The sequence below is a fragment of the Sapajus apella genome, unplaced genomic scaffold (genome assembly GCF_009761245.1).
Source record: "Sapajus apella isolate SASKATOON/1434 unplaced genomic scaffold, GSC_monkey_1.0 scaffold3, whole genome shotgun sequence".
In the NCBI taxonomy this organism is placed as follows: Eukaryota; Metazoa; Chordata; class Mammalia; order Primates; family Cebidae; genus Sapajus; species Sapajus apella.
The window spans coordinates 43,948,139-43,962,544 of NW_022436943.1; the positions used below are offsets into that span (position 1 = coordinate 43,948,139).

Below are 14,406 nucleotides of genomic sequence, written 5' to 3' on the forward strand. Positions count from 1 at the left end.
CAATCAACTCTTTCAGTGATGGGGAAATAGAAAAGGTATCCCAGAAAATGTGACATCTGAGCCAATTTTTAATGAATAAATAGGAGAATTCCTCACTGTCAGGGGAACAACACATGCAAAGGCAGAAAGGAATGAAAAAGCAGTATGTTGTCTAAGAAGAACCACGAAGCAGCAGTGGAAACTGGTTTCCAATGACTAGTAAAGGAGTTTGAATTTTCATCTATCAGTGAAAAAAGCACTACTGACAGGGACACTACCAGCTGACATATACATGATGGTAGCTGCTCACTACTGGCTGTGCTGTTATTTTCCTTCATTTGCAGTAATACTACAGATATTATTGCTATAGTAATTACCATAGCATTTGTGTCAATACTTCCTTTTATGCTCTTATCATGTTATGTTACTCTGACTTTTAATATTTCTTTCCCAATGACCTCTCAATTTTGTAGAACTTGGTTTATACACAGAGATTTGCCAATAGCTGAAATTACTAAAGACGGATGTAAATTTAAGTTATAAAAAGATTTCATGAATGCATTTTAAGGGGTGGAATGGGCAAAGGTGGAATGGGCAAAGGCTGGCTCAAGGAAGCAAAAACTTTGCTCCAAATATTTAAGATGCACTTGGGCAAGAGATGAAAAGAATCAGATGGGAACATCAAACGCAAAGGTGCAGGTGGAAATAAAATAGTGATTTTGATCAAGAATAAAAGATCAACATTTCTAACCATAACGTGGGTAACAGTATAGAAAGTATGCTTAATTAAATGTGCACATGACCTGAAGCTATGGGCTAACTAATACATTAGACGGTAAAATCAGGATCTTAAAAGGCTGGAGATAAAATTTAACACGGAGTAAACTTAAGGTCTTGCAATTGAATTAAAATACAACTAAAGCACACAGGAAGGGGGAGACATGATTCAACAGTATACCTGAAAAAGACTCACGAGTTTTAGCTGACAGTAAACTCAAACATATAAATACTATGGCCTTGAAGAAAAGTTATATTGTGACAGAAGATTGCCTAACTGAAAGACAGAGGAAAGAGTCATGTTGTATTCAGAAACCATCAGAACACGCCCAGGTGAGTGTATTTACTTAAGAGAGATACTGACAAATAAGATTTTATTTAGATAAGAGAGACCATTCCTTAAACATCTTGTTAACTCAAGTGTTCAGGATGGTTCTAAAAACAGCAGTAAGATGAATTACAGGAAGCAGAAACAAAGAAGTAAAAGAGTGACTAAAAAATGAAAATAATCTTGTTCACAGGTTATACAAAACATTTTGAGGATAAACAAATACTGTCAGGTAATAGTTATTTGGTATAGTTCTGTGGTTTTAAAAATGGAGTAAATTATATACACGGCATGAGTAAAATTAGTAATAAATGCTAATTTTTAAAAATACCTTTTTATCTTTTGAATAAGAACAACTGTTATTCTTAAAGTGATATATTTTAACTACCTACTTTTCCTGACAATGACATTATCTTACCCAGTATGTGAGGAGTATACTTTTTGTTCCCATTTGTTTCCAGAAAATGCAATGTGTCTTGTGTTCATTATAACAACATGATCCCCACAGTCACCTAGATTTAAAAAGAAACAAGATTTTGTATGAAAAATCAAAACCTTAAGAAAAAGTGGCCTCGGTTATTTATAAAGCTTACCATAGTTCAAACAACATATTAAAAAAGAAAAAGCAAGTCACAGTGCAACATCAAAAATCCTTGAATAGATTTCTGTTACTTTTTAATATAACATCTAAGTACAGAGAGTTGGCTGGCCATTTGGAAAATCTCAACACTGGAAAGTAAAAGAAACTTAGTAAGAGTGCCAATAACAACAATACATCTTTTAAAGGCAAATTACTGTTATTCTTATTACTCTTCCAATTAATAATTACACTTCAGTAAAAATGTTTGTATTAAGTGCCTTTAAATGTCTGATATAAAATCTCCGTGAAAAAGAGCCGAGAAAATGAAAACAACATGTATATAGATATAAAAAAGTATGTTTTACCAATAGGTTAAATTGAAAACAAACATAAAATATTACAATTGATTATTGTTCTTTGCAAATTTAGAGAATAGACTGGTATGATTTTACTAACTACTGTGAAAAGGTTTCTTTCCAACCATGTTTAACAACAGTAAATTTAAACTGCTACTCTCAACTATGACTATACACAAACATATTTGACAGGACAGATGACCTGAAAATCAAAATATGTGTTATCTGCATTCATTTTCTATCCCTAATATTGGCTGTTCATTTAAAAACAAACTAAAAAGTCAACATGTACATTTTCAAATGACTGACTTACATGACAAAATCAAGTAATCAGAAACATTTATTATTCTACCAATAGAAAAAAATCAAGATATTCTAGAATCTCAAAAAACACTAAAAATAAGAAATACAAGTACAATAATATATGAAAACTAAAGATTCTAAGATTCTATGCAGAGCTCTAAACTTGAATGGCAGAATTTCCAGAGACAGTCATAGTCTATGTAGGAAAAGAATAAAGAAAAAAAATGAAGCAAGTGGGTTTTCATCACTAGAGTGAAAGGAAATTCAGAGATAAGAATGAAGGTTTGCTGTTAGTAGATGGAAAAGAATAGTCTGACAGTATTTAATTAAATGATTGAAGTTGCTAAGAGTGACACCCTGTTGGCCTCTGAGGCAGTTGGGCAAATGCAGCAGAAGAGGAAATAAAGAAGGTGAGAAGACAACTAGACAGCCTCAGAAAAAGCTGAGATTACTTTAGCTCACATTCAGGCATTTACAGCAGAAAAGGTAAGGCCCATTAAGATGCAGTGATTTGCAAAGGCTCACGTACCAGGTTACCTAACACCTGGTGCAGGCTCTTTCCATAACATCTATTCGGAGGAAAAAAATGAATCTTTAAACTTTCCACTAAAATGGAATTTATTTTTAAATTGTTCAGTTTTAAATATAGGTAAAGCATCTTGAGCCACTCAAAAAATATTTATAGAGAGCAAAAAAGATCTTTTAAGGGGCATTAGACAGAATGCCACAAAACAACTGAAAATCGTCTTCTTTCAGTTCTAAGGCATGCACATCTAATCTGGGAAAAATTATGCCAAATCTCCAATAATTTAATTCCAAGAGGCATCTCTCTACTAACTCTAAATAAAAACTAATCAGCAATTAAATATATGCTTTTTAACTGTTAATTACATTAACACAAAAGTGAGTATTATTCTAAGACTAACCCTGGATATAGAACAACTGTTTCTAATTTTCTATTAAGTTAAATACATATAGTTTCATTTTATAATTTTCAATTTAAAAATGCTCATTTAATATATATGTACCAAATGTAAATATATCATAGCTCTAGTGCTTGATCAAGAGATGTTCTGGAGAGACATTACGTTGAAAAAAAAGATTCGTAAGCAATTTTTAGAAATAGGAATTGTGAGCTTATTTATAAAAATTCTAAATGTTCTTTACCACAACCAGATGGTAAAAAGAAGTGGTAGGTATAATGCTTTAAGGAGGCCATGATATCATTCACGAATCAATCACGTATTCTTTTTTTTTTTTTCCTTTTTGAGACAGAGTCTCACTCTGCTGCCAGGCTGGAGTGCAGTGGCGCAATTTTGGATCACTGCAACCTCCGCCTCCTGGGTTCAAGCAATTCTCCTGCCTCAGCCTCCTGAGTAGCTGGGACTACAGGGGTGCGCCACCACGCCCAGGTAATTTTTGTGTTTTTAGTAGAGACAGGGTTTCACCATGTTGGCCAGGATGGTCTCAATTTGTTGACATTGTGATCCCCCTGCCTTGGCCCCCCAAAGTGCTAGGATTACAGGCATGAACCACCATGCCCAGCTGATCATGTATTCTTTTCTGCTAAATTCTAAGATCTCAGAAGTCTTTCTCAGCAAACTGCTCACAGGTTATAGTTATTTTGCCATCTTTGTACTTCCCCATGTACCAACTCCCCAGTTAGAGATTCAAGGAGACCTAGAGTGTAGGATAACATTTTGTAGCCTTATTTACTAATTTTTCCAACACCACTGTCTAGACCAGGTAAGCCATGCTATTTAAGTTGGTGCAAAAGTAACTGCGGTTTTTGCCACTGAAATGGCAAACTCTACTTTGTTTAGTATTTGTATAATTTTATTGGTCCAAGCACCCTGCTGCAGACTCCTAATTATAGATCCTTCATATAGAGTTACCAAAGTAAGTGCTTAAAAAATTCCCTAGTGTTCATTTTTAACTATGTTTGAGATATTCAGATTCCATACAAGGGCAGATTCAGATAGAAACACCAGTTCAGCTTGGTGGGAGTCTCCAGCTCTTCCAAATTTGCTTTACAATCCTTTTCCATTGATGAACAAATCCACTTGCTATGTATTACATACTTACTAATGCCAGGTACCATTCTTGATGCTGGGAATATAGCAATGAATGTAACTGAAAAACCTCTCTTCTTTTTATTTTTTTAAACTTTTATTTTAGATTCAGGGGTAAATGTACAGGTTTGTTATATAGGTAATGCATGTCATGGAGGTTTAATATACAGATTATTTTGTCACCCAGGCAATAAGCATAGTACCTGATAGGCAGTTTTTTTGATCCTCACCCTCCTCCCACCCTCCACCCTCAAGTAGCTGTTTGTTGTTCCCCTCGTGCCCGTGAGTACCCAATGTTTAACTCCCACTTATGAGTGATAACAGGCAGTATTTGGTTTTCTGTTCCTGTGTCAGTTTACTTAGGATAGTGGCCTCTAGCTCCATCCATGTTGCTGCAAAGAACATGTTCTCATTTTTTAATGGCTGCATAGTATTCCAAGGTGTATATGCACCACATTTTCTTTATCCAGTCTACTACTGACGGGCACTTAGGTTGATGCCTATCTGTGTTATTAGGAATAGGGCTAAAAGGAACATATGTGCATGCTTTAAGTTCTTTCAGAAAGCACCAAATTGCTTTCCAGAATGGCTGAACTCATTTGCACTCCCACCAGCGGTGTATAAGCATGTCTTTTTCTCTTCAGCCTTGCCAACATCTGTTAGTTTTTGACCTTTTAATGATAGCCATCCTGACTGGTGTGAGATGGTATCTCATTGTAGTTTTGATTTACATTTCTCTAATGATCAATTTAGGCATTTTTTCACAAGCTGTTGACTGCATATATATCTTCTTTTGAAAAATGTCTCTTTATGTATGTCCTTTGCCCATTATTTAATGGGGTTGTTTTTTGCTTCTAAATTTGTTTAGAGAAATTCTTCTTTTTAATAACTCTTATACTCTAGTTAAAAAGCCAGATAATAAACAAACAAATGGATATGCAATATGCCAGCAGCTGAAGAATATGGAAAGATAAAGAGTAATAGGGTGGAGGGATTATTAATTGGTACAGGTTTTTCATGAACTTAAGTTTTCATTTCTCTGGGATAATATCCAAGAGAAAACTGCTGTGCTCTATAGTAAGCTCATATCTAGTTTTAGAAGAAACTGCCATATTCTACTCCCGAGTTGCTGTAACCATGCTACATTTCTACCAGCAATGCATCTTCATCAGCATTTGTTGTTCCTATTTTTTATTTTAGCTATTTTGATAGTTGTGTAGTATTATCTCGCTGTGGTTTTAATTTGCACTTCCCTAATGGTCACTTACACTGAACATCTTTTCATGTGTTTATCTGTCATCTGTTCATGTATTCTGCCCATAGTCTAATTAGGTTGTTTGGTTTTTTACCGTTGAGTTTTGAAAGTTCTTTATACATTTTAGATATGTCTTTTGTTGATGATGTGGTTTGCAAATATTTCAGTCTATAGCTTGTTTTTTCCCTTTTATAGGGTTGAATCCTTCCTTATAATCTGTTTGCTTTAGCATAGTGATTTTTAAACTGCATGTGATTGAGTTATAGGCTTCTAAAAGAAGGTGACCCATGGCACAAGAATCCAGGTTCTTCTTCCTTTAACTAGGACCGTCCTGCTTTTGTATGGATCTCCTTTAAGATTTAGTTTGAGAAATGTTTCAAAAATAGCTATTCCAAATTAGTGATAAACGATGAAGTTTGGCTTTGGCCTTCATGTTTGTTTATAAGTTTGGAAGGACAAATGTCTAAATGGCTACTTTAGTGTTACTTTTGGCATCCCTGAACCTGTACATAGCCAAGGTGATGAATGATCAAATAGGTTATCATAAAATCTGCTGAATGTATAGATACTGTATCATGTAACAAGGCATATTGTTTAATATACTGACAATATCAATATACTCACTTCTAAAGGAGATACATAGTTTAGATATAACCTGAAGCAAAAATCTCCTTCAGTGCTTTGTGGGATGATATTCTAGGAGTGAGGTGAAGTATAAATGTACAATTTAGATTGCAAAATTAAAATGCTGTGATATTAACATCTGAAATACATTTTTTACCCTTAACTGAATAGGAAGAGAGAAAAATATGTTAGCTAAGCAACTTTAAAAAGAACATCATAAACTTATAAGGCAGAATACTACAGATTAAATTTAGATCATAAAGCTGATCTCTGTTGAATTGTTTGGTATGGTAGCATTCATGAACTGAGTGTAACTTTTATTTCATTCCAGGCAGAACAGAAATATTTTAACATAATCTAAAGATAATTTTAGCAAAGCTAAAGAAAGGTTTTCCTCTGTTTCCTTTAAATACTTCTGTAGTCCTCCTCAACAAACTAATCAGTTGGCAGTGAAAGGAGTAGAATCCGCATGGAGAGTAAGTCATATTCCACCAATCACCATGCATAACCTTTCTTCTGATTCATCAGAAACATATTCAAAAAGTTACTAAGTCTCAAATTCAAGAGGGCAGCTCTAATTAGAAGAAGGGATTCCTTTACTAGTTCTACGACCTTTCCACTATAGCCCACATTTTCCATAAAAAATAACCTTATAATGGAAAGTCGGTTTCCCTAACACTTCACAAACATCCATTTGACAAATAAGGTAGTTAAAATAGTGTATACATTATGTTCAGATACCTTATTTGTTAATTTTTACAATCATTTCTAGAACTATGATCATCTGCAATATTATTTTTCTGGGAAACTATGTCAATTTTCAAAAAAATATGTTACTGATTATGAGCCCATAACATGTGCTCAATGAATGCTTATTAAACCAATAAATGTTAGAATGAACTCTTAAAACACAACATATTTATAAATTGAAAATTGCTTGCAATTTAAGTTTTGATTTTAGCTACATCTTGTGGACAGGAGAAGTTTTGCTAATATGTTACATATTAAATACAGTGAAACATCCCCAGGCAAGGTGGCTCACATCTGTAATCCCGGCACTTTGGAGGCAGAGGTGAGTGGATAGCTTGAGCTCAGTAGTTTAAGACCGGCTTATGCAACATTGTAAAACCTCGTCTCTACAAAAACCACAAAAAAATTAGCTGGGCATGATGGTGCACGCCCATAGTCCCAGCTACCTGGGAGGCTGAGGTGGGAATATCACCTGAGCTCAGAAGGTGGAGGCTGCAGTGAGCTGTGATGGCCCCATTGCACTGCAGCCTGGGTGGCAGAGTAAGACTCTGTCTCAAAACATAGTGAAACAAAAATGCAATTCGGTCTTTAAAAAGTAAGTTTCTACTTTCACAGAAACCTAATATGCAGCCACAACAACTCTTTTGGTATCCTAGCAGAATAACTATTCATCCATATGTAAGGTACGTTTTTGCAATGATGATCTGGGAAGCAGAACTTTGAGTGGACAGATAGTCCTATATTTGGAGATGGAAATTAGGTGACTGCTACTAATTGCACTTTCCCTCAAATTTTGCATTATTTGCATTTCTGCAAAGACAACCTAAGAGATCTCTTTTATTATCTTCTGATGCCATTGCTAAGGAAAAAAGAAGCAGGAAAACTCAGTACAAGTGGTTAAGAATCACCAGGCTGAAGTGGAAAGGGGAATTTCCTACATAGGGAGACAGGTGCATAAGTCTGAGTCCCAGTTCTACTTTAATATGGCTGAATAGCAATGAAATCCTGATTTTAGTTTACTTGACTGTCAATGAAGAGATGAGGTGGTTAAACAAAATATCTAAAGCCCTAAGGAATTAAACAACTCTACAGGTAATTCTATGACTATTTTTCTGGTCTGTCCAAAATTTTTTTTAAAGTAAACAGGTTTATAAGTGAAAGTTTAAGTCTCCTGATCACTATTTACTTTCAAAATACAGTTAATCTCATTATTCATAGATTCCATATTTACAAATTTGCCTACTTGTTAAAATTTATAAGTTACCCCAAAATCAATACTTGTAGTGCTTTTGCAGTCATTCATGGAAATGCTCAGAGTAGAAATAAATTTGAGTTACTTAATGTACATGTTCCCGGCTGAGACTGAACAAGGCAATGCTCTGCCTTTTTTCACCTCTCAAACAATAAACAAGCATCCTTTTCATTTTGCATGTAGTGGTACGTTTCTGACATCTGTGTACTTTTTCTTAGTGACTTCAGTGTTTGAAATATCCCCCAAGCTTAGTATACTGGAGTAGTATGTAGTGTTCCTAAATACAAGAAGTGTTCCTAAATATAAGGCTGTGATGTTACCTTATAGAGATAATATGTGTGTTAGATAAGCTTGTTCAGGTATGAGTTATTGTGCTGCTAGTCACGACTTCAGTGTTAAGATAGCTTTAAATAGAAACACATATAAAACAAGGTTATGTATTGACTGGTTGATGAAAATGCTGTGATCAGAGGTTCAGAAGAACCTAACTCTGTATTTCCCCCAGAAGCAATGGTTCAGTATCCACTAATCCAGTGTTCATAGGATAACTATAGGGAACAAGAACTGACTACGGACAAAACATCTGTATGAAAGTGTCATTCTACAAATTATTTCTGGCAAGTATCTATTACGGACCAGACATTGTACTGGGTGCTTGAAAAACAAAGATTAACAAGATAAACCTCAGATTCATATTCTATACTCACAGATTACAGAGTATGGGCTTATCTATAGATTCAATATTATCCCCATCAAGCTACTACTGATTTTCTTCACAGGATTGAAAAAAGAAAAAAAAAAAAAAAACATTAAATTTCATATGGAACAAAAAACGAGCCCATATAGCCAAAACAATTCTAAGTAAAAAACAAAAACAAAAACAAAAAAACAAAGCTGGAGGCATTATGCTGCCTGACTTCAAACCACACTACAAGGCTTCAGTAATCAAAACAGCATGGTACTGATACCAAAACAGATATATAGACCAATGGAACAGAACAGAGGCCTCAGAAATAATGCTACACATCTACAGCCATCTGATCTTTGACAAACCTGACAAACACAAGCAACGGGGAAAGGAGTCTCTATTCAATTACAGGTGTTGGGAAAACTGGCTAGCCACATACAGAAAGCTGAAACTGGATCCCTTCCTTATACCTTACATAAAAATTAACTCAAGATGGATTAAAGATTTAAACGTAAGACCTAAAACCATAAAAACCCTATGAAGAAAACCTAGGCAATACCATTCAGGATATAGGCCAGGGCAAAGACTTCATGACTAAACACTAAAAGCAATGGCAACAATAGCCAAAATAGACAAATGGGATCTGATTAAACTAAAGAGCTTTTGCACAGCAAAAGAAACTATCATTAGAGTGAACAGACAACTTACAGAATGGGATAAAATTTCTGCAGTCTACCCATTTGACAAAGGGCTAATATCCAGAATCTATAAGGAACCTAAATTTATAGGAAAAAAAATACCAACAACTCCATCAAAAAGCGGGCAAAGGATATGAACAGACACTTTTCAAAAGGAGACATTTATGCAGCCAACAAACATATGAAAAACAGCTCATCATCACTGGTCATTAGAGAAATGCAAATCAAAACCACAATGAGATACTATCTCACACCAGTTAGAATGGTAATCATTAAAAAGTCAGGAGACAACAGATGCTGGAGAGGATGTGGAGAAATAGGAACGCTTTTACACTGTTGGTGGGAGTGTAATTTAGTTCAACCATTGTGGAAGACAGTGTGGTGATTCCTCAAGGATCTAAAAACAGAAATACCATTTGACTCAGCAATCCCATAACTGGGTATATACCCAAAGAATTATAAATCATTCTATTATAAAGACACATGCACACGTATGTTTACTGCGGCACTGTTCACAATAGCAAAGACCTGGAACCAACCCAAATGCCCATCAGTGATAGGCTGGATAAAGAAAATATGGCACATATACACCATGGAATACTATGCAGCCATAAAAAAGGATGAGTTCATGTCCTTTGCAGGGACATGAATGAAGCCAGAAACCATCATTCTCAACAAACCAACATGGGAACAGAAAACCAAACACTGCATGTTCTCACTCATAACTGGATGCTGAACAATGAAAACACATGGACACAGGGAGGGAAACATCACACACCGGGGCCTGTCGGGGGGTTGAGGGATAGGGGAAGGATAGCATTAGGAGTAATACCTAATGTAGATGAGGGGTTGATGTTTCAGTAAACCACCATGGCATGTGCATACCTATGTAACAAACCTGCATGTTCTGTACATGTACCCCAGAACTTAAAGTACAATTTAAGAAAAGGAAAGAAACTTTCATCAGCTGGAGAAAAAAGGTTTGAGCATCAAGTATAAGAAATTGAAAAAGTCATAAATCCTTGCTCTTGCCCAAATCAAACCATTTGGAATACTCTTCCTCTTAGCTCCATAGATCCAAAAATCTGACTTAGCTCCAATGCCAGTGCCCTGACTAAAAGTATTTCCTTCATTTTCACAACTGGGATTCGTAAATGCAGGCATTTACTTAACCAACATTTCTTACATTTCAACTAGGTGTCAAGCACTATTACAGGTACTGGGGATACAGTTGTGTACAAAATAAGCAAAATTTAATGTGCTCTTGGAACTTAGTCTAGTGAAGGAAGGCAGATAACAAACAGATACTAACACAACATTTCAGGTGATACATGAATGTTATTTTTTTTTTTAAAAGCAAGGTAAAGGTATACAGAGTGAAAGGGTGAGCAGAGGAATCAGGGAAGGCATCTCTCAGAAAATAAATGCCTGAGCAGAAATCTGAAAGATGTGAAGAAAAAAGCTATGCAGATATCTGGGAAAGGATATCTAGGCAGAGGGAACAATGTGTCTGGGCGCGCTGGCGCGTGACTGTAATCACAGCACTTTGGGAGGCCAAGATGGGCAGATCACCTGCGGTCAGGAGTTTGAGACCAGCCTGGCAACATGGTGAAACCCCATCTCTACTAAAAATACAACCTTAGTCGGGGTTAGTGGCATACGCCTGAATCCTGGCTTCTCAGGAGGCTGAGGCAGGAGAAATGCCTGAACCCAGGAGGTGGAGGCTGCAGTGAGCTGAGACTGGGCCACTGCATTCCAGCCTGAGCAACAGAGTGAGACCCCCGTCTCAAAAAAAAAAAAGTAAAGCCATAGGGCAAAAATGTGCTCAGCAGGCAAGTTAATGGAACAGCATAGGCCTGGGTAGACTGATTGACAGAAATAAATAAATAAATAAATAAAGGAAATAAAGTCAGAAAGGTAACTGGGACCATATTATTTAGGTCCTTGTAGGACACACAGAAATTTCATTTGGAGTAGATAACTTTAGTTGATCTATGGAAAAAACATTACATGGAGGCAACAGCAGAAGAAAACAAGATCACAGTGAGGCAGTTTTTGGAATAAAACAGGATAGAGTACAGCAGTTTAAAATCAGAGTAGAGGGAGAGATGATGACAGGTGCCAGAGTTCAGATATCTTTTTTTCTAATATATTTTTAAATTATGTGTGCGTGTGTGTGTGTACTTTTTAAATTGTTTTGGTTTAACAAAGAGGAGTTGCAGATGAGGCAAAGGCTTCAAACAAGAGCAACTAAAATAACAGAGATGCTATTAGTTGAGACAGGGAAAACTGGGAAGGAACAGGTTGGTTTGGGTGAAGCAGACAGGAAGCAAGACATCTCCAAATGGACTTACTCATTGGAGATGTCTACTAGACATCAGAAGAATTTGCTGAATAGAAATTTGTGTATGTGAGTCTAGAATACAGGGAAGGGGTTAAATTTGGGAGGCATTAGCATAAAGATGACTTTCAGATACAGGAGACAAAATGCAATCATCTAAGGCATAAGAAGAGGTTCAGGAATGGGCCCTGAGGCACTTCCAGTTTTCGGTGAGAAGGGCATTTGAGTTTAGAAAGCTGAGGATAGCCAAGGATACTAAGAAAGGGAGAAGAAAGAGAGATCAGTATCCTGGGAAACAAGCAAAGAATGTGTTTCAAGAAGAAAATTCTCTACATGAAAATTAGCCTGGACTCCTCACGACAAGAAAATAAAAGGATTATTCTAGATCAAGAGACTCAAGGAACATAACAACTAAAGAATACATAAAGCTAGGTTGCATCCTGGTTCAAAAAAATAACAGCTGTAAGGATGAACATTAGATCATCTAATTAAAGTACTGTTTATTTTCTTACGTGTGCCAGTGGCATTCTGGTTATACAGAGAGTAACTTTATTTTTAGGATATGTACGCTGTAGTATTTTGGGGGAATTATAATGGCATTTGCAACTTATTTTCAAATGGTTGAATAAAAAATACAGGATAAAATGTTAACTGCATTTAGATGGAGAGTATAAAGAAATGCACTGTACTATTCTTTCACCTTTTCTGATCATTTGAAACCTTTTATAATCATAGTAAGAAAAAAGCAAAGGACAAACAACTCAGTGAAAGAACTGGCAAAAGACATGCAGAGCCATTTCACAGAAGAGGAAGCCATTAAAGGCCAATAAATGAAAAGATACTCAGCCAGCCAAATTTGTCATCAGGAAAATGCAAATTGAAATCACAAAGCAAGCATTTTACATCTACCAGAATAGTCAAAATTAAAAATAATGAACATATCAAGTGATATTGAAGATGAGGAGTCATGGAAACTCTTGCACGCTACTGGCATGATAAAGACTCAATAGTTTCTATGCACCTTAAAACCCAGTCATTCCTAACCTTTAGGCATATCTTGGAAAAATTCTTCCATGTGTACTAGTAAAATGGCACAAGAATATTGATAGCAACATTAACGTAATATAAGACACAACAGCAAAAAAACTGGAAACAAACCAATGCTGAGTGTATGGGTATTCATTTCATCATTATCATCGTTACTATGGTTAATTTTCTTTAAAATATACATATATTTGGGCCCGGCGCAGTGGCTCACACCTGTAATCCCAGCACTTTGGGAGCCCAAGGCGGGCAGACCACGAGGTCAAGAGATCGAGACCATCCTGGCCAACATGATGAAACCCCATCTCTACTAAAATACAAAAATTAGCTGGGTGTGGTGGCGCACACCCGTAGTCCCAGCTACTCAGGAAGGCTGAGGCAGGAGAATTGCTTGAACCCGGGAGGCAGAGGTTGCAGTAAGCCGAGATTGTGTCACTGCACATCAGCCTGGTGCTTGGTGACAGAGCAAGACTCTGTCTCAAAAATAAAATACACACACACACACACACACACACACACACACACACATTAATATATACACACCTTTGTGTGTTTAATATATCGCACAGTGAAAGTTAAATAAAAATGTGATCAATTATAGCAAATGCTGTTGACAAGTCAAGCAGTATGAGGACTAAAAACTGGCATGTGGATCTGGCCATGAAGTGCTGAGGGCAATGAAATCCACAAAAACTGTCAGCAGAAATCTTCTAGAATGAAAACAACTTTTTAAATTTTATTTTGGAAAAAGGATACAGAAAAGCAAGTCTATTAATCTTATTAGTGAAAATAAGCTTCCCATATCTAGCTAGCACCATATATTTTTCCAGCGGAAATGAATTTTTAGAAGAGAGGGCAAAATTATTTCCCTTAAAAACTCTTTACATGCAGTTCATCATGTGAAAAGACATGTATAAGAGTGAAAGTTTAAGTCATGGTGCAAATCAGGTTATTTCTGAGCATGAAGAGGGGCTACTAATAATTTTGCTGGCAGTGGCATAAAATAGGCTGGTTCTGGGTAAACTGATTCATATGGTTTTCCCGTGAATAAGCCAAATTCAGTTGAAGGCACCAGTATGTTTTCAGCAAGAATGGAACACAGGATTCTCAGGAAAAATAAAAAGGGTCCTTAAACTCAGTCCTGTAAAACTTCATCAATATTCTATGCCAGCATAGAAACTACAGTTGTTAATGACAGGTCTAAAATAATACTTACTCAGTTCATGGTACACAGGTTTATGTAATCCCTGAAGTCTCATTGATGCCATAGCGGCAAGTTTGCCAGGTGGCTGCATTTTCCCATCTAAGAGATACCATATTCTAGCAAAAGTGGCCCATTGCTTGAAAAAAAAAAAAAAA

General features: G+C 36.1%; 1 protein-coding gene across 1 annotated transcript in view; it reads right to left on the reverse strand.

Moving 5' to 3' along the window:
• The window catches only part of MRPL13 (mitochondrial ribosomal protein L13), a 66,710-nt gene that overhangs the window by 50,215 nt on the left and 2,089 nt on the right, over positions 1-14,406 (reverse strand). Inside the window, exons 2-3 of the mRNA XM_032252725.1 lie at positions 14,264-14,387; positions 1,503-1,596 (exon numbers count right to left, since the gene is read on the reverse strand). Of these exons, the coding sequence (XP_032108616.1) occupies positions 1,503-1,596; positions 14,264-14,387 (218 nt within the window). The remainder of the gene's footprint in view (positions 1-1,502; positions 1,597-14,263; positions 14,388-14,406) is intronic.